Source organism: Vespa velutina, chromosome 1, assembly GCF_912470025.1.
Source record: "Vespa velutina chromosome 1, iVesVel2.1, whole genome shotgun sequence".
Classification (NCBI taxonomy): Eukaryota; Metazoa; Arthropoda; class Insecta; order Hymenoptera; family Vespidae; genus Vespa; species Vespa velutina.
Genome location: NC_062188.1, coordinates 14,798,999 through 14,822,700, shown reverse-complemented (window position 1 = coordinate 14,822,700; position 23,702 = coordinate 14,798,999). Strand labels below are relative to the sequence as shown.

Here is a 23,702-nt window from a genome sequence, read left to right as displayed (position 1 = left end):
GACTCGTAAATACGATCTGTACAGGATTAACGCGAGGTCGTCACATGGCACGCGTGTTTCAGCTAGTTTTTTCCTACTCTGAAACGATCTCTAGTATGTCTCTAAGCGGGAGGGGATAAAAAGCACGTGATTTTACTTTCATCAACATGAGAAACGTTCTGAGAAGCCATAGAGTCAATTTATTTATTTTCTTCGTTTTTTTTTTCGTTTCTCCTTCTCTTTTTTTTCTTTTTTTTTCTTTTTTTTTTTTTTTTTTTTTAATTTCAATCGAGTACCTATCGGTTGATCTTAATTCCCTTTTTTCCTTTCCTTTTTCTCTCTTTTTATCGACGTCCAAATCTCTCAAATGGTCCACGATTTAACCCTTATCCGTTAGAATGCCAAGCGATGCGATTACGCTTGTCCTATTCAATGCCTAAAAATGTCAATCAGTCGGTTCATAGTAGTCATACTAATTGTACGCTCGTATTTTGTTGATGCATGTCTTTATCGTTTATAGATGCAATATTTTCAGTATAATTATACTCATAGGAATAACCACGATAACAAGAAATTCGATGAGACAACACTTTTATTACTTATAAGTAAAATAAACAGCACGATCATGGCATTTGGCATCTTTCGACGTGGAATTAGAGAAGCACAAATATATATATATAACGCAATTTTCGATTGGATTTTTACAAAGAATCGTGGTTCTCAAACGATTATATATTACAAAAAGAAAAATGTAATCCTCTTATTCATTATTCCGAGATATTATCGAATGATATTCTCTTTATTTTTTCGGATTTATATCCATTTTTTCTCATTTATCTTTTCAATTTCATTCAAGGCAACAAATAAATTCGTATAATTGTGTATTTATACATATTACGTATATTTCCAATATACGTAAATGTAAAAGAAACGAATCTAATTAAAAATTCTAAGAAAATAATTTCCTATGTATTTCTTTATACGTGTTTCAAATTTACGATTTAAAACGAACGCACTAGTATCGTAGATTTTCCGTGATATATTTGAGCAGAACGTATTTATTCGCTCGGTAGTGGCCAATATAAAACGTTAAACGCGCAACAGTTGTGTTTCCGGTCGTATAAAGTAGATCTTCCAATGTGGTAGCAAGCTTGTCCAGTAATGACAATGTCTCTATCTCTGATCGTTTTTTTCTCTTTTTCTCTTGTTTGTCTTACGAGAGGAAACGCGAAACTAGCGAACTGGTCAATTGATATCGGGATTTAACTTCATTCAAAGAAAACAAAGGGACGTGCTTTAAACAACAGGATATTTGTTCTTTCCAAGTTGATAACGCAATTTTCTCGAGTCTTTCTCTCGCTTTCTCTATTTCTCGATTCTTTACTTCTTTTCCACTAAAGACGACCACGTAACGAAACAAACATTCTGCCAATATCAGAAAGTAATCTTACCGGTTAAACTTTTCCGGATAGCAAAGATCAAGATATCTCTTCGATACTTTGCAACTACTTTCAATAGATACATTCAAGAAAATAAACCACATCGTTGTCAAGATTGGAAGATAAATTGAAAAGTCAAGAAAAGTTTAACTTAGCGTATCACCAGATATATTCATATCGAGATATCATATAGGTCAAATCTGTTTTTCATTGACAGGATAAAATCAAAGTAGAATACAGATAAGAAAAAGACAATGATTCATTAAAATCAACAAGTATCGTTGAAAAGTATTTACACCAACACGTATGTAAGAAAATTAAAAGAATTATGACGTAATATCGATTATCATGTTTAAAGATAAATCTTACGAAACTCAATTCAAAATTCAACAAGCATATATATATATATATATATATATATATGCTATCAACATCAGAGGACAAGCACGTTGTGCTTGTCCTCTTGCCTTTTTTGATCCCATGTAATTTGATCATTTGTGAAAATCGGTTATCATACGTGTAAAAAAAAAAAGTCGGTCCTTCTAATCAAGCGACCCTAACGCAAAACACAAGGCTCATAAGATCCAAGCTTAACGCGTTCTCAAAAAGTACCTAACGACTATAACATAAATCTGACATGACCCTACGTAAAGTCAGACATTTAATCTATGCTTAAAAAGGAAATAAAGTGAGTAGACGAATCTTTGTAGATTTTTATTAAAAGGAAAAAAGAAAAAACGAAAGACGTTCTGTATTTATCACAAGAGAAAAGGAAAAAAGAAGATTAGATCGAAAGAGGGTAAAAAGAGAGAAAGAGAGAGAGAGAGAGAGAGAGAGAAAAAAAGAAAGAAAAAAAAGAGGGAGGAAAGGAAGAGTCTGAGGCATGTAGTGTGATATCGTTAGAAATTTATGAAAGCTCTCAAGGTAGATCGTGATAGAACGAGAGAAGAGCCTTCGGTTCTCTTACGATCGAGCGTTATTATACAATGAAATTAATCGGCCGCTTTAAAATCGATAAGGTCACATCTCTGTTAATTAAATGCTATTACAAAGGTAGTTTCGGAGAACGTTTAACCGCTAATGGTGCCAGTTTGAACCCTTTCCCATCCTCTATTCGCCATCTTCCTACGCTACTAACTATCACTACTAGTCTGTGTAAAAGGAACGTATAACGTGTCTATGTATTCATGTACTTACATATGTATGTCTTTAGTACGTACGTTGTACGTAAGAAACATACCGATAAGCACAGTGCATCGTGCGTACGAATACCCTTTCTCCATTCCGGAGATTAATACCGTCTACTACTTTGAATCTCTCCTAAACGTTCTTCCCTTCGTGGAATCGAATCGCATATAACAAGTTGGAAAGAGAAAGAGAAAGAGAAAGAGAGATAACGTTGCTTTGACCGATAACACGATTTACCAAGGAATTTCCATATCAAGACGAAGCGTTCGAATGCTTTTCGAATAAACGATCTCAAATCAATTTATTCGTAGTACCTATTTCCTCTCTCGTGAAAGCAAATTCAATGGTATTTGCACGTATTTATATCGAATTCGATTTATTACAATATTGATTACGGTGAGTTCGTTTAATGAAAAATTAAAGAAAAATCAATGGGGAATAATACTTTCATTTGTCGAATTAATCATTACGATGAATTACTATATATATATAAGAAAATGATATATTCAATCAATGAAGGAAGATTTATCGGGCAGTATCTTGTAAACTTCCGGAGAGAGCTACCTGTAGCTCATTCACCCTCGCCAACGTTTAACCCCTTTAATTCGTCTCCCTCCAATTACCACCCTCGACTGCTCTCGACCGCATGCTGTAAACTAGACTTTCTCTCTCTTTCTCTCTCTCTCTCTCTTTCTCTCTCTCTTTCGTATAGATACATACGTATCATGCGCACTATCTCTCTCTCTCTCTCTCTCTTTCTCCCTCTCTTTTTCTCTCTTTCTCAACTATACTCACCTAGACCACATATTGAGTCATTCCATCAGCATGACAGGTGGTTAATCTCGTAGGCCTCTTTTTACCTCTCCACCTCTTCTTCTTCTTCTTCTTCTTCTTCTTCTTCTTCTTCTTCTCCTTATTCTTCGGACCACACGCACAAATACACAGTGAAACAATTATCTATCTCTTTCTCTTTTCGACACCTCGATCTTTGGGCTTCGAAGGATATAAAAAAAAAAAAATGAATGACAATTGTGACAATATCACAGCAAATTAATACCAGAAACAAATAAGAGAGAAAGATAAAATAAAGAATTATATATAATAGTGGAAATATTGAGAAAAGGTGAATAGTGAAAAAGCGACGGTGGCGACGCTAATATCCAAGGTCGGACCTTGTCTATAAGAGAGGTCAACCTTTCCTAGTCCTTAACGTACACCGATTAGCCTCGATTCTCGACCTTTTCTGGGACGATTGAATCGATCGGCGAATTGAAGTTCAAGGACTCGCGGAAGGACTCCTAGTCCGTGTCCAATCCGTTCCACGGTTCGCCACTCACTGACAACGGCTTCTCTTTCGTCACTCTTGCCTTCCTTTCTTTCTTTATTTTTCTCTATCCCTCTCCTCTTCTTCCTCTCTTTCTGTCTCTTTCTCTTCTTCCCTTCTTTACATATATATATATATATATATATACTTTATATATATATATATATATTTCTCTCGTTTTCTATGTGTTTATATATATATATATTTTTTTTTTATATCTCTTTTTTTAAATCTTGTTTTTCATGTAGAATTCTTCAAGAAAAGTTGAATAGAGACACGACCGTTCTTTATCTGTACGACGGAAACGCAAGCCGGCGAGTGCGAATGATCGCACGGCGCTCGAGATGGCTAAGCTCGTTGTATGTCCTTCTCTCTCTTTCTCTCTCTCTCTCTCACTTTCTGGGTTTGTCTCTCTTACACTCTCGTTCGCTTCAGAATACCTATCTTTCTCTTTCTCTCTCTCTTTCCTTCTCGGTTTCTCGCGACGCGTCCCGGCACTTTCTCGCGCTCGTGTGCCGGCCTCCGTGTGGCGCCTGATTCAAATTCCCTCCCCACGTGGTGGCGACGGCGTCGTACGCGCGACTGCCGTACAAACGACGCCAGGCGTCAGCCAGTGCGTCGCCATCTCGCGACTCCTACCGATACTTTTGTCTCTTTTTAACTTTTTCTCTCTTTTTCTCTCGTGCCCTTACTGTATTTAATATACATCTCCTACGATACATGTTATCATTAAATATCTTCTGTTATGTTTTCTATTTTCTGTTTTCTCTCTCTCTCTCTTCTTCGAAAGTTAAAATTTCGTTATGAAAGCAATGTTTCATACATTTTATCTATCGAATACGTTATATATTATTTTTTATTGATCCTCTTATTTTATTTTATTTCGTTTTTTTCATTTGTATAGCACAGCTCTATTTCATATAAAAAAGTATATATATATATATATATATATATATATATATATATATATATGTATATATTTGTTTAATTAAAAATGAAACAAAATAACTTATCATATATTTAATCTGAGAATTGAAAGTAGATTATATTTTATTATTATTTTTTTATATATATATATATATTTTTTCAAGTTTATATTTTGTCTATAATTATTACATTTCTTCACGAAAAGTGATTATTTCGAATTTTTTTCTTACCACTTGAGAGATTACGATCCACGTATAGAATTTCTAAAAAGAGATTGCTGACGTTTTGATCTCTCTTTGATCTCCGTTTCCATTCCGACACTTCGGATTAATATACGTCGCTACGCATTATATAACTTTAAATTCAAGGTACATTAAACGCGAAGGATTCATTCCGAACGAAAGAGACGACAGTAAGAAATAAAGTCGGATGTTGAATACGTAATAAGAACTGATCTCTCTTTGCATTATCTTGCAGACGCTTTTATATATATATATATATATATATAAACTCGGATTTTCTCAGTACTCTAATTGTAAGTATACGAAAAATGTAGAGAAAGGAAATCCCTTCGAAGAAAAACATGATAGAAATATTAAATAATTTTATCATTACAGTATTAATTTATATGCTCTGGGAATACTGTTCCTTCGATATTTTATGACTGTAAGATATATGAAGAAAAAGTAGATTTAAAGAATACTATTACTAAACTAGTAGGTAAGACTTTGTTAATCACTGATATTAAAAATTTTTGTAACAATACGACGCATTTAAAGAATTACTGATCTTTGAATGACAAATAAAATTTTGCGTATAACTTTTACTAGGTTCTTCGTTATTAACCCATTGGTGGATATTACAATAGTTACTATTTGAAAGGAAATGAATTTATTAATATTTTTATATTCATTCAGATAATAACTTATTGTTATTATTATTTTTATTATTATTATTATTGTTATTATCGTATATTACTGTGTTCGTCATTGTGTAAGAGTATTAAACCAAGCCATATACACGCCACAACAAGATCCCCTTTATGTCTGTTTATGTTCTTTACTTCTTACAAGCCCTTTCTTGAACCCCCACAAACTCTTTAGAATAAACCCATCTCTTCCTTTAATTTTTTTTTTTATCCGAGAATTTGTATTGCATTTCAAAATCTTCTCTTGCCACTTAAAAATCAATTACTTTTACGGAATCACAGCAACACGATAAAAGTACACATTTCAATGTAAAATTTCCCATTATTGTGGTGTTTGGAGATGAACTTATATTGCTTCCTGGTTACACCTGAACACAATATCTAATATTCGTAATTAAAATAAAATTTTTAATGAAAATTTTCGTAAAAATTTCATTGAAAAATTTTTGTAAAAACTTTATTTAAAATAATTAAATCAAATCAAAAGATGTTTCTTTTTATAGTCATTCTTATTAAACAATAAAATATCCCTGATATCTGTTTAATTTTTATCATAATGTTATCGATTGATTGTTGATTGTTGATGAAAAAAGAAAAAGAAAAGAAATGATCAAGTCAATATCTTTGTCGGAACGTGCATGTTAAAGAATTAGTCACGGCCGGAGGAGCATTCACGATGTACGATAGGAATGATTGGCACATCGAAAGCGGACGTGACGTTTTCGTAGCGATAAAAACGGTTTCCTCTTCTTTCGTTCGTTTACAAGGCGATAATTATAGCTCAACAACGAGAAACAAACGCATCTTTCCACTTCTTCGACTTTCTCTCTATCTTCCTTTATTACCCGTTAAGCTCGTTCATTCATCCGACCTCGTCCATTCATCTTTATATTCAAACGATGAACTTTGGCATTCGAATTACCGCGACACGGTCAGTGCAAGGGTACGCTTCGATCGATTGCACTACGCAAACGTGTGATAACGACAGACACTTTGCAGAAACAATTTTCTCTCTGTAATATTATCGCATACAGATAAGAAATATAATTAGATTCGAATAAATTAGTGAATCGAATAATTTACGACATGTGTGTATGTGTTTCAACATTAAAACAATATGTTAATTATATCTATTAATAAGGTTTATCGAAAAACATCTGTTCGAACAAAAAAAAGAAAAAAAGAAAAAAAAAAAGAGAGAAAAAGAGAAAAAGAGAAAGAGAAAAAAAGATTCGTGTAATAAAATCTGTTGAAAAATATATTTGAAAAATATCGATCCATCTAACCATTTATCATGGCCCAAAAAAATATTCATTTAACGACCGGACGAATTACTAAAACTCATTTGAAATACACTTTAATGAATCATAAGGCAAGTGACCAAATTTACCAGTCACCGTCGTCGAATTTCATGGACGAATTAAACGTTAGGAATCGAATAAATTACCACGCCCATTTACTGTGAGTCAAATTGCTAAAGAGGTCACGCGAAGAAATCAAAAGGTATTCGGGTTGGTTAGCATTAATGAGACGCGTTTCGACGTTAGGAAGAAAACGAAGACGACGACGTTACTAAGTGACAGTGAAACGTATCGACTTGCGACATCTTCGACCGTATGTTTAAATTCGATCGAACGACCGATCACTTTTAAAACTTTCTCACGAGTCGATTATATCTGATCGATAATTCACCTAATAAATATTTATAACGAACGAATAATTAACTTTTAATCACTTTTATCGATTTTCTTCCTTTATTTAATGGAATTTTATTGATAAATAAATATCGAAATATTTTTTTATCATGTCAATATTCTGATCATTCTTTTTATAAACTATATATAAATCCGATTTGAAATGATCGGTGTATCGTAGGAAATTCGAGGATTATTAACAACCATGCACGTTAACACAGTCGAGTGATCATGAATCGATTGCACATTGATATGGATTCAAACAGTATATGCATAGTAATCCCTTTGTCGTCAATCCCGAGTTTCACGAATCGTAAGCCTTGCTGTATGCCTAAAGATCGTTCGAATGGTTCTAAGTTGTCGAATTCGATTGGATCTGTATAATACCATAGTCCTTTAGATTTTATCCATTTCATTGTTATAACGTTATGTTATTAATGTTCAGGCAATCATATTTTTTTAATACTGTATACGCTATACAGCGTGAGAATTTAATTGTTACATATATTGATTAAATTTAATCTTTCTATTACTATAACAAACATCAAATTTGTGCAAAGTATAAATTTCAATTTAAAATACAGTTTGAAGATAGTAAATAAAAAATATTTTATTCTATCGAGGAACACCAACGTCGTCGACTTTCTCATTTCGAATATTCCAATGGATTATACGAGATTGAATCTGATGTCAAACGGGCAGACAAGCGTCTCACGTACCTATAAATGATCGTATCACATTATCCAATTTTTTTTTATTTCCTTAGTATAACCCTGACGGACAAATTCGATAATGATAATAATAATAATAATAATAATAATAATAATAATAATAATAATAATAATAATAATAATAATAACAATAATAATAATAATGATTATAACAATAATCATGATAACGATAATGATTTGATTTCCTGATGTGTTTTTTAAAAAGTAGTCATAAAGAAAAAATGAAAAAGATAGTAAAATACTTTCTGTAAACATGTTAAATTAATTCAATCACAATGATCTAACTACGGGTCATTAAAAGTTATTGGGATTATAGACAAATGTTTTTTTTTTTTTTTTTCTTGCTTATTAATCCAAATTGCAACGAAACAGAATATTGGCAAATATTCTATAGTGCATAGGAATACAGTCAATATTGAATACGATGAGAACACGCGAACACGTTCGAAATGCGTAGTGAACATCGATTCATCGTAGATTCGCTACTAGACTCGAACCTTTTCCATAGAAACTGAGAACTATTTCAAAGGCAATGGCGGCTGCGAATTCACGTTAATTGAAATTGTAAAGTGGCCGAACGAGGAAACTCGCCAGTTTGCCCACCTGTGCCTCCGTAATTAAACTTCGTATTAAGCGTGCAGACGAAACCTTTGGTATTTTACATCGTATAAAATTCGTTAACAAGGCGCGACAAAATGTCACGTAAGTATTAAATGTTTGATAAAGGAACATGACAAAGATTATAATTAAAAGTGAATAACAAACTAAGGAAAAATTCGACAAAAAATATGATTATATACATACATATATATATATATATATATATATATATATATATATATATACGCATACGCGCGTGTGTTTTTAAATTTAAAGGGAAAAATAAATGATTTTATAAAAATAAATGTTACCTTTTTCATTATAAATGATACCTGCAAACTTCCAACGAGATAGTATACTAAAGAAATATGTAATTTCACGACTAAGATTGTAAATAATAATTATTTCTATTAGTTAATAATTAATACTAATTGATTCCCAATGAACGTTGAAATATCATTTAATTCTGTAGAAGAAATTATTTGAAATAATTATAATCACTGAAAGTTTTACCGACCGTAGATATAGAAACTCTCTTGATAATATTGACATACATTATATGTTTGAAAGTTGAAAGACATTTTAATAATATATTCATAATATTACTAAATAAAGCATTTAATCAATACACTCTTCTATTATCATTTTGTGTGCTATAATTACATCGTAAATTTATTGTTTAAAATTACTGAAAAAGAATGTTCTGTATGAACATCTTATGGTACTTTAATATAAAAAAGTAAAACTACATTATCTTATATCGATACAATACCAATCTAGCTTATCGACCATTGTTAAATACTTCCATTCAAAAATATAAAAATTACTTATCTTTAGAATAGTCAAATATATATCTATTGATATACATATATACAATATTGTATCAATGAAATCTGGTATCAATTTGTGAGTATTTAACTTCCGGAATTTTGTTTTTCCATTTTTCTCATGCGTTGCAAAATTTTCTTATGCTTTAATCCATTTATATGTGCATTCCATTGCAATTCACCGATGAATATTCTTTCACAAATCTGAAACAAATAATAATAAAATAAGAAATCCTAATTAATTATGAAATCAATAAAAATTAAAAATGTCTACTTACTTCACAATAATGTTGCACTTCATTACTGCTATCAGTATTTTTCTGATTCTCGACATTTTCATTAATAGGTTTTTCTTCTGGTTTTTCGCCTCGTAATATCGTAGAAATTATTGAGACAGCTTTATCAAAAACATTAGATTTCCATTGAGTCAAATCGGTGCAGTCCAATACATACAATGGTGGTACCTGATATATACATGACACACACATACATATATATATATACATACATACATACATACATACATACATACATATATGCATGTGAATATAGAAATATAAGAATATAAAAAACATAAACTTAACGTATAAAATACATATATCGTGTACCTGTCTATCGGTTCGACGCATTAAGCGATTCCTGATCCATTTTTGTTGATTATTAGCATATCTTCTTGTAACCATTTTCAAATCGTCGAGACCTTGTTTAAGTAGCTTCTCTGCCTAAAACAAATATTCGGAGAATTATAAGAGACGTTGCCTTACAAAAAGAGTTCAGTTAATGTCGTCGAGTTAATTTTTGAAGGTAGAAACAAAAAGAACGAGACAGAAAGAGGACGAAATAGAAAGAGAGAGAAAGAGAGAAAGAGAGAGAGAGAGAGAGAGAGAGAGAGAGTGGGGGGGAGGGGGTAAGGGCTCTATTAAAGAAATTTTCAAGAAAGAAGCAGCTGCCTACCAGCCTTACTACCAGTAATATTACTACTGCTTGCTTATCATCAGAAACAACCCGGATGAATTTTTCGATGACGGCACATAAACCGAGAATCACGCATGATTATACGTAGTCGCCGGCAGTCGAGCAGCTGCAACGGACATCATGTTGATGAAGATATGGACGCCAACGTCTTTTACCTACCTTCTCGCTTGCCCTCTCCTCTTCTGGTAATATGAGGTAATCGTGAAACTCTTTGAAGCCAATGCTCTGGAAGATGCCTTTCGTGTAATCAGGTGACCTGGAATATAAACATTTACTTCAATCCTGTTCGTTCTTTCTTCTTCCGTATCGTTTAATCATTTTTTTCTTTATTTTCATTCTATTTCATTGTAAAGTTAAAATTTTAACCAATTAACTTATCGTTAAATTTGTCCCTTATTGTTCCTTATCGTTAATAAATTAATACGGACGAATATAACGAGATACTCTGTTCGATTTTTAGCTTTTTCTTTCTTTCTTTCTTTCTTTCTTTTTTCTATTTACTTTGGCAATAATGATCTTTTATTCCTTTTCTACTTTTTATGGTTTCAACGAAATGAAATTTTGTTCTTATATTTTATATGCGGGTTATGCATCTGCGTTAATATCACAAATGATGAAGATAATGATTAATTTAAGCATCATCGTGCATTCTTGCAGACCTATTATGCTAACACCAATGCAACTTAAACCAGTTTATGCTAATCATGATACGAGTAATCTAATACATATATGTTGTGTATGTGTATGTGTGTGTGTGTGTGTGTGTGTGTGTGTATATAAGACATTTCCCGTTGCTCGGTATGTTGTGTCTATGAACGAAACGGTCAACGAAATTCTTTGACCAAGACATCAGCAAGTTTCTTGAACGTTTATTCTTTATTTAAAAAGCAATTTGTAAACGTGACGAATCATCGACTCTTCGAAATTATTATTACAGTTTAAAAGAAATGAACTTACGAGTTAATTTCAAATAGATTTGATTGAAGGAAAAGAAGATACTTCTTTTACGGTTATACGCAATGAACTCGTACCCATTCACTGTAGAGACCATCGTTTCAAAAAAGATGGATTGCATTTTGCACAGTCGTCGGCTTATCACGACACGATAGTGATAGTGAGCTCGAGGTCACGTTATATGTACACCAAGCTTACGTGGCGAGAAAATCCAATGCTAACGTAGTCCCGTCTCACTTGTCCACACACGTGTCAATACCAAATATGTAAGTATACCTCTATTTCTGTGAAATTAGATTCTTCGTTTATTCATTGAATATTAATGATATATTAAAAAGAAAGAAATAGAGAAATTATCTATGCGTGCATAACTTAAAATATACTTGATATTTTTAACAAAAGAATCGTTGTATTCATGAATATTTTTTATTTTTTTATACCATATGAGCATATGTAATATTTAACGAAGAAATAAAATCATCTAAAAATTAAATATCATTCTTATTGAATAATATTATTAATGAATAAAAAAAGAGAATGAAATAAAAATTCTTTGTCCATTATCTCATTTCCATTGATTTTTTACAATCTTGCCAGTCAATCCTCTTTGGTATGTAAAAAATTTGCAACAATACAAACGATAATCCTGACAAATCTTTCCAATAATATCATCGATGATAGTAGTGATACTAGTAATATATATTGTTGTAGTAATAGTAGTATTGATTGTGTCGTCGTCATGACAGCGGTATTAGTAGTAGCAATTAAGATAACAATGTCACTAATCAGTGCGATGAATACGTAACTGTTCTAAAATAATTTTACTACTTGTTGCCAGGCAGTCACTGACTAATACGTAAAACCAATGTTCTTTTCTTTCTTTCTTTCTTTCTTTCTTTCTTTATTTTTTTCCTTTTTTTTTTTTTTGAACTCGAAATACTTAGCAGAGTTATCGCATGGTCAAGCACGATTATGGAATAACATATTATACTACTTCGTTTTTATTGACACCTAATCTGAGTCGATATAACCGTTATCGTCAAAACTTTGAAGACGCTTGTAAAATCCGATTATTGAGAATTTGTGAAAAATGATTTTCCATTGACAATCGTAATAATTTTCATGTAAGAAAAAAAAAAAAAAAGAAAAAGAAACACTTCTTTTATCTAATAGATGAGAGATAAAGATAATTTACATACATACAAATTAACTTTCAATATTATATGATTTTATTGATATTAATATCATTTCGATGATTCACATAGTCGATACATTTCTGAGAGAGATTTAACGGAAGATCGAAGAGAGAGAGAGAGAGACAGGCAGACGAATTCATAATCTCCACGTGTCAAATTTCTTTATCAACATCTTATCTTGATCGTTGAGAGGATTGTAATTAAGAACCGTACGTTACAGGCAACGACGAAAGGTATCTCATTCGACATAAGAAACGAAAAAGATGTAAGAGGACAGGATGGACTTCTCTCTCTTTCTCTCTCTCTCTCTCTTCATTGATTGACCCTATAATAATCAGAGAACTTAAGGTTATCACTTAAAATTGTCATGATTTTTTCTCCCACAAAAAGAACAAAGTTTACTAGGTTATCGATCGTACTCCAGAAGTCATTGATTATTTTTTTAACTTCCTCTCGTCTTCGTTCGAATTTATAGAATTTCGGAAGAATTATTACAAAAATAGAAATCGTGTGACATGAAAAAAAACAAGAGAGATAGAGAGAAGAGGAGAGAGAGAGAAAAAGAGAGAGAGAGAGAGAGAGAGAAAGAAAGAGAGAAGAGTTTCGTACAACCACTAATTATAAGAAAACGAGGAAATATCTGGTTAATATCATTGATCAAGTGTACATTAACGTGCGTCGCGACAGTAAATGCGGCATTATACTAATTATTACTACCCGCGATCTGCACGCCATGTATTAATTATACTGTCCACAGTGCGGTAGGTTTAATGCTTCACGCTATGACGTCATATCCGGTATAATTCGAGCAGGTAGAAGAGAACAAGTCGAAGCAATGACGGAAATTTGCATAATACGAGACACGCTCATTGCAGAAATGTGGCGGAATATAAGGGGGTATAAATGGTTAGAAAACAGGCGGCAGGAAGGGTGGGAGTAATTCGATGCATCGTGAAGAAACAGGATAAAAGAGGGAAAAAAATGGAAAATTTAAGAAAATGCTCGAGTTAATTAAAGATTTTTCGACATTGTTATTATTTCCTTCCCATATATATATATATATATATATATATATATATATATATATATATATATTTTTTTTTTTTTTTTTTTTCGTATATATGATACACATACACACATGAAAGATATATATTTACCCATACGTATAAATAAAATATGCAATATCGAAATTACTAATTTTCGTTTATAATCCTACGTGAATGAGTATCGATAAAATTGATAGGATTGGTTCTTAATCCGAGGCGAAAACAAATGATAAAACACGTGCTTATCGAGGCTTCACGAAATCGTAACGTTAATCCCATTCGGCTTATATCGCCAGATTGCTCACATATGTCTCTTTCGTTTCGTCCTACTTTTTTCTTTGACTTACGTCGTATTAATAATATACTTATCTTTCATCGAAAATAACAAAATTCACGGACGAAAACATGTTTATATACGGCAACATAAAATACACGTTCCTTTTTTTTTTCTCTTAACATTGAACATTCGAGCTTTTACGTATATTATTTGTTCGCCTTACCTCATTAACACTTTTTATTCTGAGAATATATTATACGATAATATCGATCGATAATTAGTTATTATGTCAATTACAGATATATTCCTATCGATTTATCTGCATTCCACAATCGGTAATCCTCGTCTAACGCTTTTCCCGCGCAGTCACCTTCGCTTTCTACGACGCGAACGATTGTTTGCGAAATTTATTACCCGGTAATAATAGAAAATGGCAAATCTAAGATTGCACCCATAATAAGCAGTATCTGACACACCTCCGACGACTTTTAACGCGGAAAATTAGCACGCTGATTACATATTTACTTTCTCCTTCGGCCATACTCATTCTTTTGACTTTATCAATTCTATCCCTATTTCTAATGATTTTCACTCTTACTAATTCTCCGTAACTCTTCTTAATTCTCCGTAAATCCAAAAACGATCAATAAACTCAAAAAATATTAATCATGAAACTATATAAACCGCACTTTCATCATAACTTTCATCATTGCCTAATTATTTTAAGGACGACTTTTGCTAGAAAAAAAAAAGAAAACCTTTTATATAGTTTTATCTTATTCATCGATATTTTATTTTAGAACGATGACGCTTAAATAAATTGAAAATATTAAAAAAAATAAATAAATAAATAAATAACGTCTGCGTACATGTCACGAATATTTAATTTATTAAAAAAAAAAAAAAGAAAGAAAAAAAAAAGAAAAAAAGAACACCAAATAAACAAACAAAACGAAAAAAAAATTTGAACGTGCATGGTTAATGTCCTTGAAAAGTGAATAGCAAAGTATATTGGAAAATAAATATTATAAACATCGTAAATAAAGCGTAATACCAATCACCATTAATCTCACTATACGTGTTAATGAAACCCGGCCATTACTCGAATTAATGACAAATGATCGATTATCAAAGGAAGGATGATAAAAGGGGACGATGCCCGTACGGTTTAATTCGCCTAAAATCATTGTATACATGTATCCTATATCTATAGATATGTACGTAGCTTGAGATATCGAAAGCAGTCGTTATATACGTAGCATTGCACGTGCCAAGCGCATACTGTCTGGAAATTGCACTGGCGCCAATTTGCATAGCCAGTGCAGCAGTGCGATGCGGTTCTACGGATGCGTATAAGTGTACGCTACAGAATACACACGTACACATTCAAACTCGGTAGTCCTCGCGAACGCCTAAAGATATATCTACATAGTATATCTATGGAGAACGCGTATGAAATAATAGTAGAAGCATATCCACGACAATAATTAGTGATAATTGTTGATGGCACTAATTGTAAGCACTGATCGACTAATCGGAAAATCCAACTTACCGATAGCATACTCTTATCAATGTTTAGATACGTAAAAGTTAATCGATTTCCGTTTCTTCTCCCTCTTTCTTTCTCTATCTATCTCTCTCTCTCTCTCTCTCTCTCTCTTTTTTTCTCTTTTTAAATTTTTTTGTCTACTCTTCTAAACCGGCAGAAAAATTCAACAATGCGAACGATGAACATTAATAACCAATTATCGTCAGATTTACATATATCACGATGTGATACGAAAATAAAAGAAAAAGAAAAAATATATATACATATATTTCACTTTTGTACTCGTCTATTTTTTTTTTTCTTTTTTTTCTTTCTTTTTTTTTTTTTTTATAAATATGAATAATATTTGTAAAGGTTATTATTTTCTTTTGTTATGTCCTTTGATCTTACAAATTTATATTACTAATTACGCTCAAGTACATATCTTTTAAATATATGTGAGAGAGAATATCTTCGTACACAATATTCAAATATCAAAACTTATTATCCATATTATTAAATACGCTTTGTTCGAATATAAGATTAAAAAGAAAATATCGTTTAATTGTGTCGAATGAATGAAGAACGCTAAGAATGTTGTATCCATTCGCCTCCCCCCCCCCCCCTCTCTCTCTCTCTCTCTCATCATTTACGGTACGTCAAAATTTTCTCTCAGATATCTTCCGCTCTCCCGCGGTGTGCCGTGCGAGCCGTAAACTTTACCTCGTTGAACGGCATTTACGATCACCTTGTATACACACGGATAAGATACAAGCGACGGTCCAGCAATAAACACGAACTCACAGTCGGGGCCTCGACTATTTGCATTGCTCTGCTTTAACATTCTTATTATTGCTCACCTAATAACAAAGACTCTTATTCGTGGCTCACAATCAGAGTGAACAGTGGGAAAGAAAAAGAGAGAGAGAGAGAGAGAGAGAGAGAGAGAAAGAAAAAGAGAAAGAGATAGAAAGAGAGAGAAATAAAAATAGCCGACCTAGATCTTTCTGATCAGTTATCGACGATTTTTTTGTATCTCCTATTTTTTCTTTTCACAAGGCTTAAGGCAGAACGTATCGCATTAAATCGATTTGATATCGACTCTATCGCAATAGTCTGCTCAGCTATTCGTAATTCACTTAACGTTAGGCGTTAAGCCTTTATAAGCTGATTCTTCGTTTTCTTAGGTCACTCTTCTTGCAAACGGACGAGCAACTACTAGAATACTCCTTTTTGTGTTATACCGGTCGCATTCAAAACAAAGTCACATGGATTCGTTGTTTCGAACAATTTGAAACATTTATCGGAGATTTAACTGCGAAAACAGCTTTTACTTTAGGTCCATTTATAAGATAAGAAAAAAGGAGAGAACGTAGAATCTTTTCTGAACTTTGACCATATCAGTGATCGTATTTTCTTTGCGAAATAGATAAAATAAGATTCTTTTTTTTTTTAAAAAGAATGATCGATTTATGAATTAACACAATGATAAATAATATATATATATACATATATATATTATATATATATATATATATATATATATATATATGTATATATATCATGGATACTTAACTTCACTAATTTTATTTTAAGTATGTATATAAATATAATATATATTCACTTTCTTAATTAATTTGTGTGTCAAAGTTTACCAACGATTTTATTAATGCGTACTGATTATTTTTATCATTTCCCTTTTACGAAGAAAAAGAAAAAAAAAAGAAGAAGAAAAATAAATAAAATAAAAATTAAAAAAAATTTTGAGAAAAAGGAAGAAAGAAAAAACTATGATGCATATTTAACATTCATACTGATCGATGTTGACTTGTTAATTTGTACAAAGTAAATTAATTGTTAAATAGAAATACGAGATGTACAACTAAAAGGGTTTGACAGGTTACGACAGATCAAACACAATTTAGATATTGTTTTTCCTTTCCATTTGCGAAGAGAGACGAACATCGTTTAACGAATGAAAAATCGTCAAGTTCTAGTCAAGTACGTAAGAATACTTCCTGGTATTTGCTAGTAGATACTTCAAGATACTTCGTGCAAGGTTTACGAAAAATTGTAGGAACGATAAGGAAGACGTTTCGTGCTGTGTTATCTGATTCTTGTGGAATTCGATGACGCGGTGTGAACGCAATGCTACCAGAGCTCCGATCTTTCTTTACATTTCTCGATCGTAAATAAACGATTCGGTCTTTTATATTTACTATTTCGTCGATTTAAATGATCGAGTTCGTCGAATATCATGAGAACTGACGTATTTACGAAAACATAATAGATACTTTCTTATCGTTCTAGAAATAAATCTTAAAATATGAAGATGTTCTAATATCATGTATTGTATAAATATAACATGTTTCACTTATATATTCTTATCTTCAAATAATTACATAATACATGTAATTAAGTATATTTTATACGTCTTCTAAAATAACGGAGTGATAATACGTTGTTAATTTGCTTGAAATTAAATCAAAAGTAACATTACGAAGTATTTTTTCAAAAGTCTTTTTTATATTAAATATTAATTTAAACCAACGAGATGGACTTTTTTGTTGCAGAAGTATCAGTTATTATCCATAATCGTTTCTCGATAAGATTGACGATGAAATGTATAAAATATACAATAAAGTATAATTCTAAACAATAATTCCTTTGACAAAATTTTTATTTTCTAAACAATATTTGGAAATAAAATAATTTTAACTCGTTAGGAGGAATTTAATTTCGCGGTAACACCACGTAGACGATATCGTGCGAATATCTTTTATCATGTTTATATTATATACGTATACATATATACACACATACACATATAAAATGTGAGCGTGAGTGTTAATTTAATTTTTATCAAACGCTTGTATCTACTAACAAAGGAGAGAAAAAAAAGAAAGGTGTCCGGTACAAAACGACGGGAAAGAAACTTTCTCCGTAGCAAGTATGCAGAAAGCGAGTACAATAAATTTCTCATAATGCAAATGATTTTCTAAGAAAGCCAACAACGCAAAGGGCAAAATGAAAATAATCGATCTTTTCGGTGGTACACCTTGATTCTTTACGAGGCCGAGCACGGGTCGAGCATTTTCAATATTTTTTTATTCCAACTCTCATTTTTATTCTCTCTCTCCTTTCCTCTTTTCACCTTCCTCTATTTCTTAAAAAAAATTCTTCAAATGTATGAGATAAATAGTTTCAATCTAAACGAGATTTAAACGAATTATTAATCAACTTTACGAGAAAATATTTACAAGAAATATTGCAGAAGTAAAGCCGATCGACCAGTTAAAGAGAAAATTGAAGATAGCTAAAACATTACGTAGACCTAAAATTAAAAAAACTGTTGTACTTTCTTAATTTTTTAATTATTATCAAAGTTTTATATAATTCAATTTTTACGAGATAAAGACGTATTTCAATTTATACGAGATTTAAATAAATTATTGATCTACAATATACAGAAAATATTTTGAAGGAAACATTGCAAAAGTCAAATCGATTAACCGATTTTAACGAACATTAAATAATACTAAAAAAAAAAAAAAATCGACACCAAATATGTGTTTTATGAATGTAAAAAATATAAAAAAACTAACTAACATCTTGATTTTACTATTATTATCATTGACGATTAACAGCAAATCAGTGAATCGTTCCATTTTTATCGCATCTATTATTAAATCTTGTATAATTTTCACTCGTAATATACTAAAAGAGTTCTAGTACTAGAAGCAGTAGTAGTAATAGTAGTAGTAGTAACCATTCCACGCAAACGCCTACCTCCTTTATTTTCTGTCCGACATCCGGTCGCTAGCGTACGCTCGCAATTTCCGGAAGCGAGTAAGGTGAGGAGTCTCTCTCTCTCTCTCTCTCTCTCTCTCTCTCTCTCTCTCTCTCTCTCTCTCTCTCTCTCTCTCTCTCTCTCTTTCTTTCTTTCTTTCTTTTTCTCCATTCACGCAGCAGCACCACCGTCGCTCGTATACAAATCGCAGCTCACGTGCTCCCCTCGTCGGTACGCCAAGTGGCACGCTCTCGTGACTTCGAAGAAATGATTTGCACGAGCGCGCCTCCACGAACTCCCACGCCTCCGAATAACTTTTTCGATCGTGCAACTTGCCTCATAAACGGAGGTGTACGTATGGACGTGCAAGAAAAAGAGAGAGAGAGAGGGAGGGTGGGAGGGAGAAAATGGCCTCACCCACTCGATTACGACGTATTCGATTATCATTTATATCGATAACCGAGATTATTATTAATTATAATTGATTAATTGAGAGATTAATTCAATTAAAATCACAGACAATGGATTTTATCATTTCCATATAAAACATTTTAAAGCTTCACCAGCTGGAGATATATAAAATTTTAATAATAATAATAATAATAATAATAATAATAATAATAATAATAATAATAATAATAATAATAATAATAATAATAAGATGAATTTAGTATAAATAATGTGAAATGATTAATACATTCGTCGTCAAATTCTACAATATTAAATGTATTTACAATTTATTACACAATAAGTAAATTAAGAAATGATTTCAATAATATCGCGAATTGAAGAAATTTTCTCATTAAACACGATATAAAATAAATAAATAATACGACAAAAAATAACATGACAGTTTTAAAATAGCTCCTACAGTAACGTCAATATATATCGATTTATCATACTTAATGCACACGCATTGTATTGAAAAAAAAAAAAAGAAGAAAAAAAAATAGAAAAGAAGTTGGATAGACATATAGGAAGTTGAATTTTTCTCGTAACATGGCTTATAAAATAAGTACACCTTGTCAACTTTCTAATATGTTAATAATAGTTAACGTAGTGTCTTTATACGGTCGAACACATCGGGTCCTTTTAAAAACTTTGTTGTGTCACTAAAACAGGTTGTTTAAAATTTATAAAATTTTGATAAAAATATCACCGCGAAACTCGTAATTAGTCAAGCTCGAAAATCAATATTTTTAATTATTATAAAATACTCAATCAAATATATAATTTACCATTTTATCTTAAAAAAAAAAAAGAAAAAAAAAAAGGAAAAAAGGAAAAACTTTTATTATAATTATAAAATTTCTTGATATAAACGTTTCAGGGAATTTTTTCTTTTTTTTTTTTTTTTTTTTTTTTTTTTTTTTTTTTTTTTTTTTTTTCATAAGAAACAAAACCAGAAAATAAAACCAGTCAACTTGGATCAATGTATTAAGAATAATTTATGTCATTCTAATCTCTTAATACTGTTTTCTTTAAAAAATTACAAAATATATTCGCCGTTAAAAGAAGGAATTACATTAACGTCGCGTTTCAAGGAATCCTGCCTTTAATACTTTTCTGTGCTTTTTAAAATTTGCTTGATATATATATCATAAACATATATATATATATATATATATATATATATATATATATATATATGTATATGTATATATATGTTTATGTACAATATAAATATATATGAATGTACTTGAGGTTCGAGAAAAGAGCACGTGTCTTAACGATGCACCAACTGGCATGACCGGTTCGATCAAAGAAATCATTCGTATATGCGGGCACGTTATCGTGACCGAGGTTATTCGACCGCGCACGAACGATAATTAAGTCTCGACACACTCGAAGGCCTCTAAAAGAACCTCTTCTACCGCAGTCCATTCTAACCTTTGCTACTACTCTTTAAAAATAATTATTATGAAAATATTCTTTTCAAGTAGTCCTTAACGTATAAACGAACAATCGAAACTCCTCATTATTGCTACATATTAATATTAATAATTTTAATGTGCGTGTACGCGTGTTTGTAAAAACATGTACGCTTATATTTATTATTCATAAACGCTCATATATATATGATACATGAATATCATTAATTTCCTAATTAAGTAATCGATTAGAATCTCGTTATTTTTTATTTTCTATCGTTCGATATGAAGTACTTACTAATTCATGCACTCACGTGTTGGACTTAATCCTTTGTTCGTTGTACCTACGATGAAAATCGAGTAGCTCGTCTACCAAACCAGCTTGGATCATGGAATCGACTCTTTGACTTAGCCGCTCATCAAGAATTTTCTATAAAAATTTCAAAAAATAAGAGGTTTGTATTATTAATCACTCAGTCATCGAACATATATTAGCTATCAATGAAAATTCCATCGTTCGATTACAAAATTTTTCAAATTACGATGGATTTTAATCTCCGCAATAATTACGGGATTTTTAAACTTCTTCTATTTCTCTTTTTCTTTATCTAATATTCAAAATCTCACCTTTCTTTTGACGATCAATATAACAAATCACGATTTATAATCGACGTTTAGATTTTCGAATTAAAATCAAACGGGTTGGCAAACTCGTTTTAGTTAGACGTTATTAAATTGTCGATATGATTAACGACGAAATCATAAAATTCGTCGTTATTCAAAGTACCACGAAAATCATGGTAATTTTTTCATTTTATTCATGTATACATATTATAAATGGATTATAAAAATACTACGACCTCCCAATCAAGAATCATGTTCATGATACTTCGATAAGCGTGGATAGAGTAGTGACTCGATGAAATGGAAATGTTCAATAACGATATCGATGACAAATGTCGTTTAAGCTACAGCAACGTAACGACATTGTGTAAGATAAATATTTTCGATATCAATTAAAATCGTACGTGACATTTAAGACGAATTAGATGGCCATTACTGCTTCTTTCTCGTCGTTCTCTGCTTTTAGAAAATAAAAGAAGAAGAAAAAAAAAAAGAAAAGAAAAAAAAGAGAAAAAAAATAAGAAGAAGATAAAGAAAAAGAAATAAAAAGAAGAGGAAAGAAAACGAACGACCTCGATAGATTTCAAAGAGTTTTACTATTATCTCTCGAAGCTATGTATACGACCTTGCTAATAGTAAAGACACGTTAGAAACGTGTCCTCGAAATTGTCAAGTGTAAAATTCCTGTTCGGTCGAGCGTATCGTTGATCGAACGCTTGTAGAAGTATAAGTATATATGTGTGTAAATTTTACACGAGCGATACATCACTTCAACGTGCTTAGATTTACAAATCCGTGTACATGCTGGCTCCCAAAATGGTCAGTTCGCCGAATTGCGAATATAAAGAAGATTTTCTACGACGTAGAAATCGACACGTCGAGAAACGAGTCGATCGATCGAAATCATCCGAGTCACGGTTTGCTCGATGGCAAAACTATTCTAAACGGATCGCGATCGAATGTCCTAGAGCGTGCGAGTGAGACGAAAGAACGTTAGAAAGTGAGCTAAGAGCGAGGGCTTCGTCAAATACAAACGCAAGGCGCGCAAACAAAGCATAGAAAGCGAGTTTGCACGCGTCTGTCGCATTTATGTGTACCTAAAAGTTAGCAGAGTCATGCTCAGGATAAATACCGTTCTATATTTAGTTTTTTTTTTTTTTTTCTTTCTCTGTCTCTCATTATATACAGAGGACACTGCCGCATTCCTCGTTAACGCGCTTGATATTTATAGCCGTACGATCTCGATGTTCTGCGTGCAAAATTCTAAAAAAGGAATTACTATGTATATAAAACGTCCGTCGTGTCGTTATGTCACACGACTTAATTCCAATTAATGAAAAAAAAAAAAAAAAAAGAAAAGAAAAAGAAAAAAAAGATATAACTAAGGATTCTTTACTTAGAGAAATAAATATCAGGTTCGTACGAAATAGTTACAAAATATTTACTCGTTTTTATCATTGGTATTAGATGTATAAATAAAATAGAAAGTGAACTCAGCTATTAATAAAGTTATAATACTTATAAAATAAATGTCACGCTATCTGAAATGAACGATAAAATTATCCAATGATTACTTGATCGCTACAAAAAAAAAAAAAAAAAAGAAAAAAGAAAAAAAAAGTGGTTTAAATATTGAACCGTTTCGTTTAACGATGTCGCTAAAAGAAAAAAATGATTTTAATTAGATTTTAAATTACCGTCGATCGAAAAGTATCAACGAACTTTCAATGAAAAAGATAACGAAGGAAATGATTTTTAAATAAAGGAAGTATTAAAGTTCAATAAAAAAAAAAAAAAAAAAAAA

The 23,702-nt window shown here is 31.5% G+C and overlaps 2 protein-coding genes and 1 long non-coding RNA gene across 10 annotated transcripts in view; 1 reads left to right on the top strand and 2 right to left on the bottom strand.

Moving 5' to 3' along the window:
- LOC124953419 (collagen alpha-1(XV) chain) overlaps nt 1-4,677 on the bottom strand; it is a 204,709-nt gene extending 200,032 nt beyond the window's left edge. The window contains exon 1 of one of the 2 annotated variants that reach the window (XM_047504761.1): nt 3,402-4,677. In XM_047504761.1, the coding sequence (XP_047360717.1) occupies nt 3,402-3,412 (11 nt within the window). In that variant the 5' untranslated portion in view covers nt 3,413-4,677. The remainder of the gene's footprint in view (nt 1-3,401) is intronic. The other variant, XM_047504772.1, reaches the window with a different exon arrangement.
- A 4,837-nt stretch (nt 4,678-9,514) lies between these two features.
- LOC124953443 (tRNA dimethylallyltransferase) overlaps nt 9,515-23,702 on the bottom strand; it is a 103,222-nt gene continuing 89,034 nt past the window's right edge. For 6 of the 7 annotated variants that reach the window (XM_047504821.1, XM_047504831.1, XM_047504841.1 and 3 more), the window contains 5 exons: nt 21,589-21,704; nt 10,772-10,868; nt 10,246-10,359; nt 9,916-10,101; nt 9,515-9,841 (listed from right to left, as the gene is read on the bottom strand). In XM_047504821.1, coding sequence (XP_047360777.1) covers nt 9,725-9,841; nt 9,916-10,101; nt 10,246-10,359; nt 10,772-10,868; nt 21,589-21,704 — 630 coding nt within the window. In that variant the 3' untranslated portion in view covers nt 9,515-9,724. The remainder of the gene's footprint in view (nt 9,842-9,915; nt 10,102-10,245; nt 10,360-10,771; nt 10,869-21,588; nt 21,705-23,702) is intronic. The other variant, XM_047504879.1, reaches the window with a different exon arrangement.
- Nucleotides 10,581-23,702, top strand: part of LOC124953479 — a 37,704-nt gene continuing 24,582 nt past the window's right edge. The window contains exon 1 of the long non-coding RNA XR_007102228.1: nt 10,581-11,832. This is a non-coding gene — a long non-coding RNA (uncharacterized LOC124953479). The remainder of the gene's footprint in view (nt 11,833-23,702) is intronic.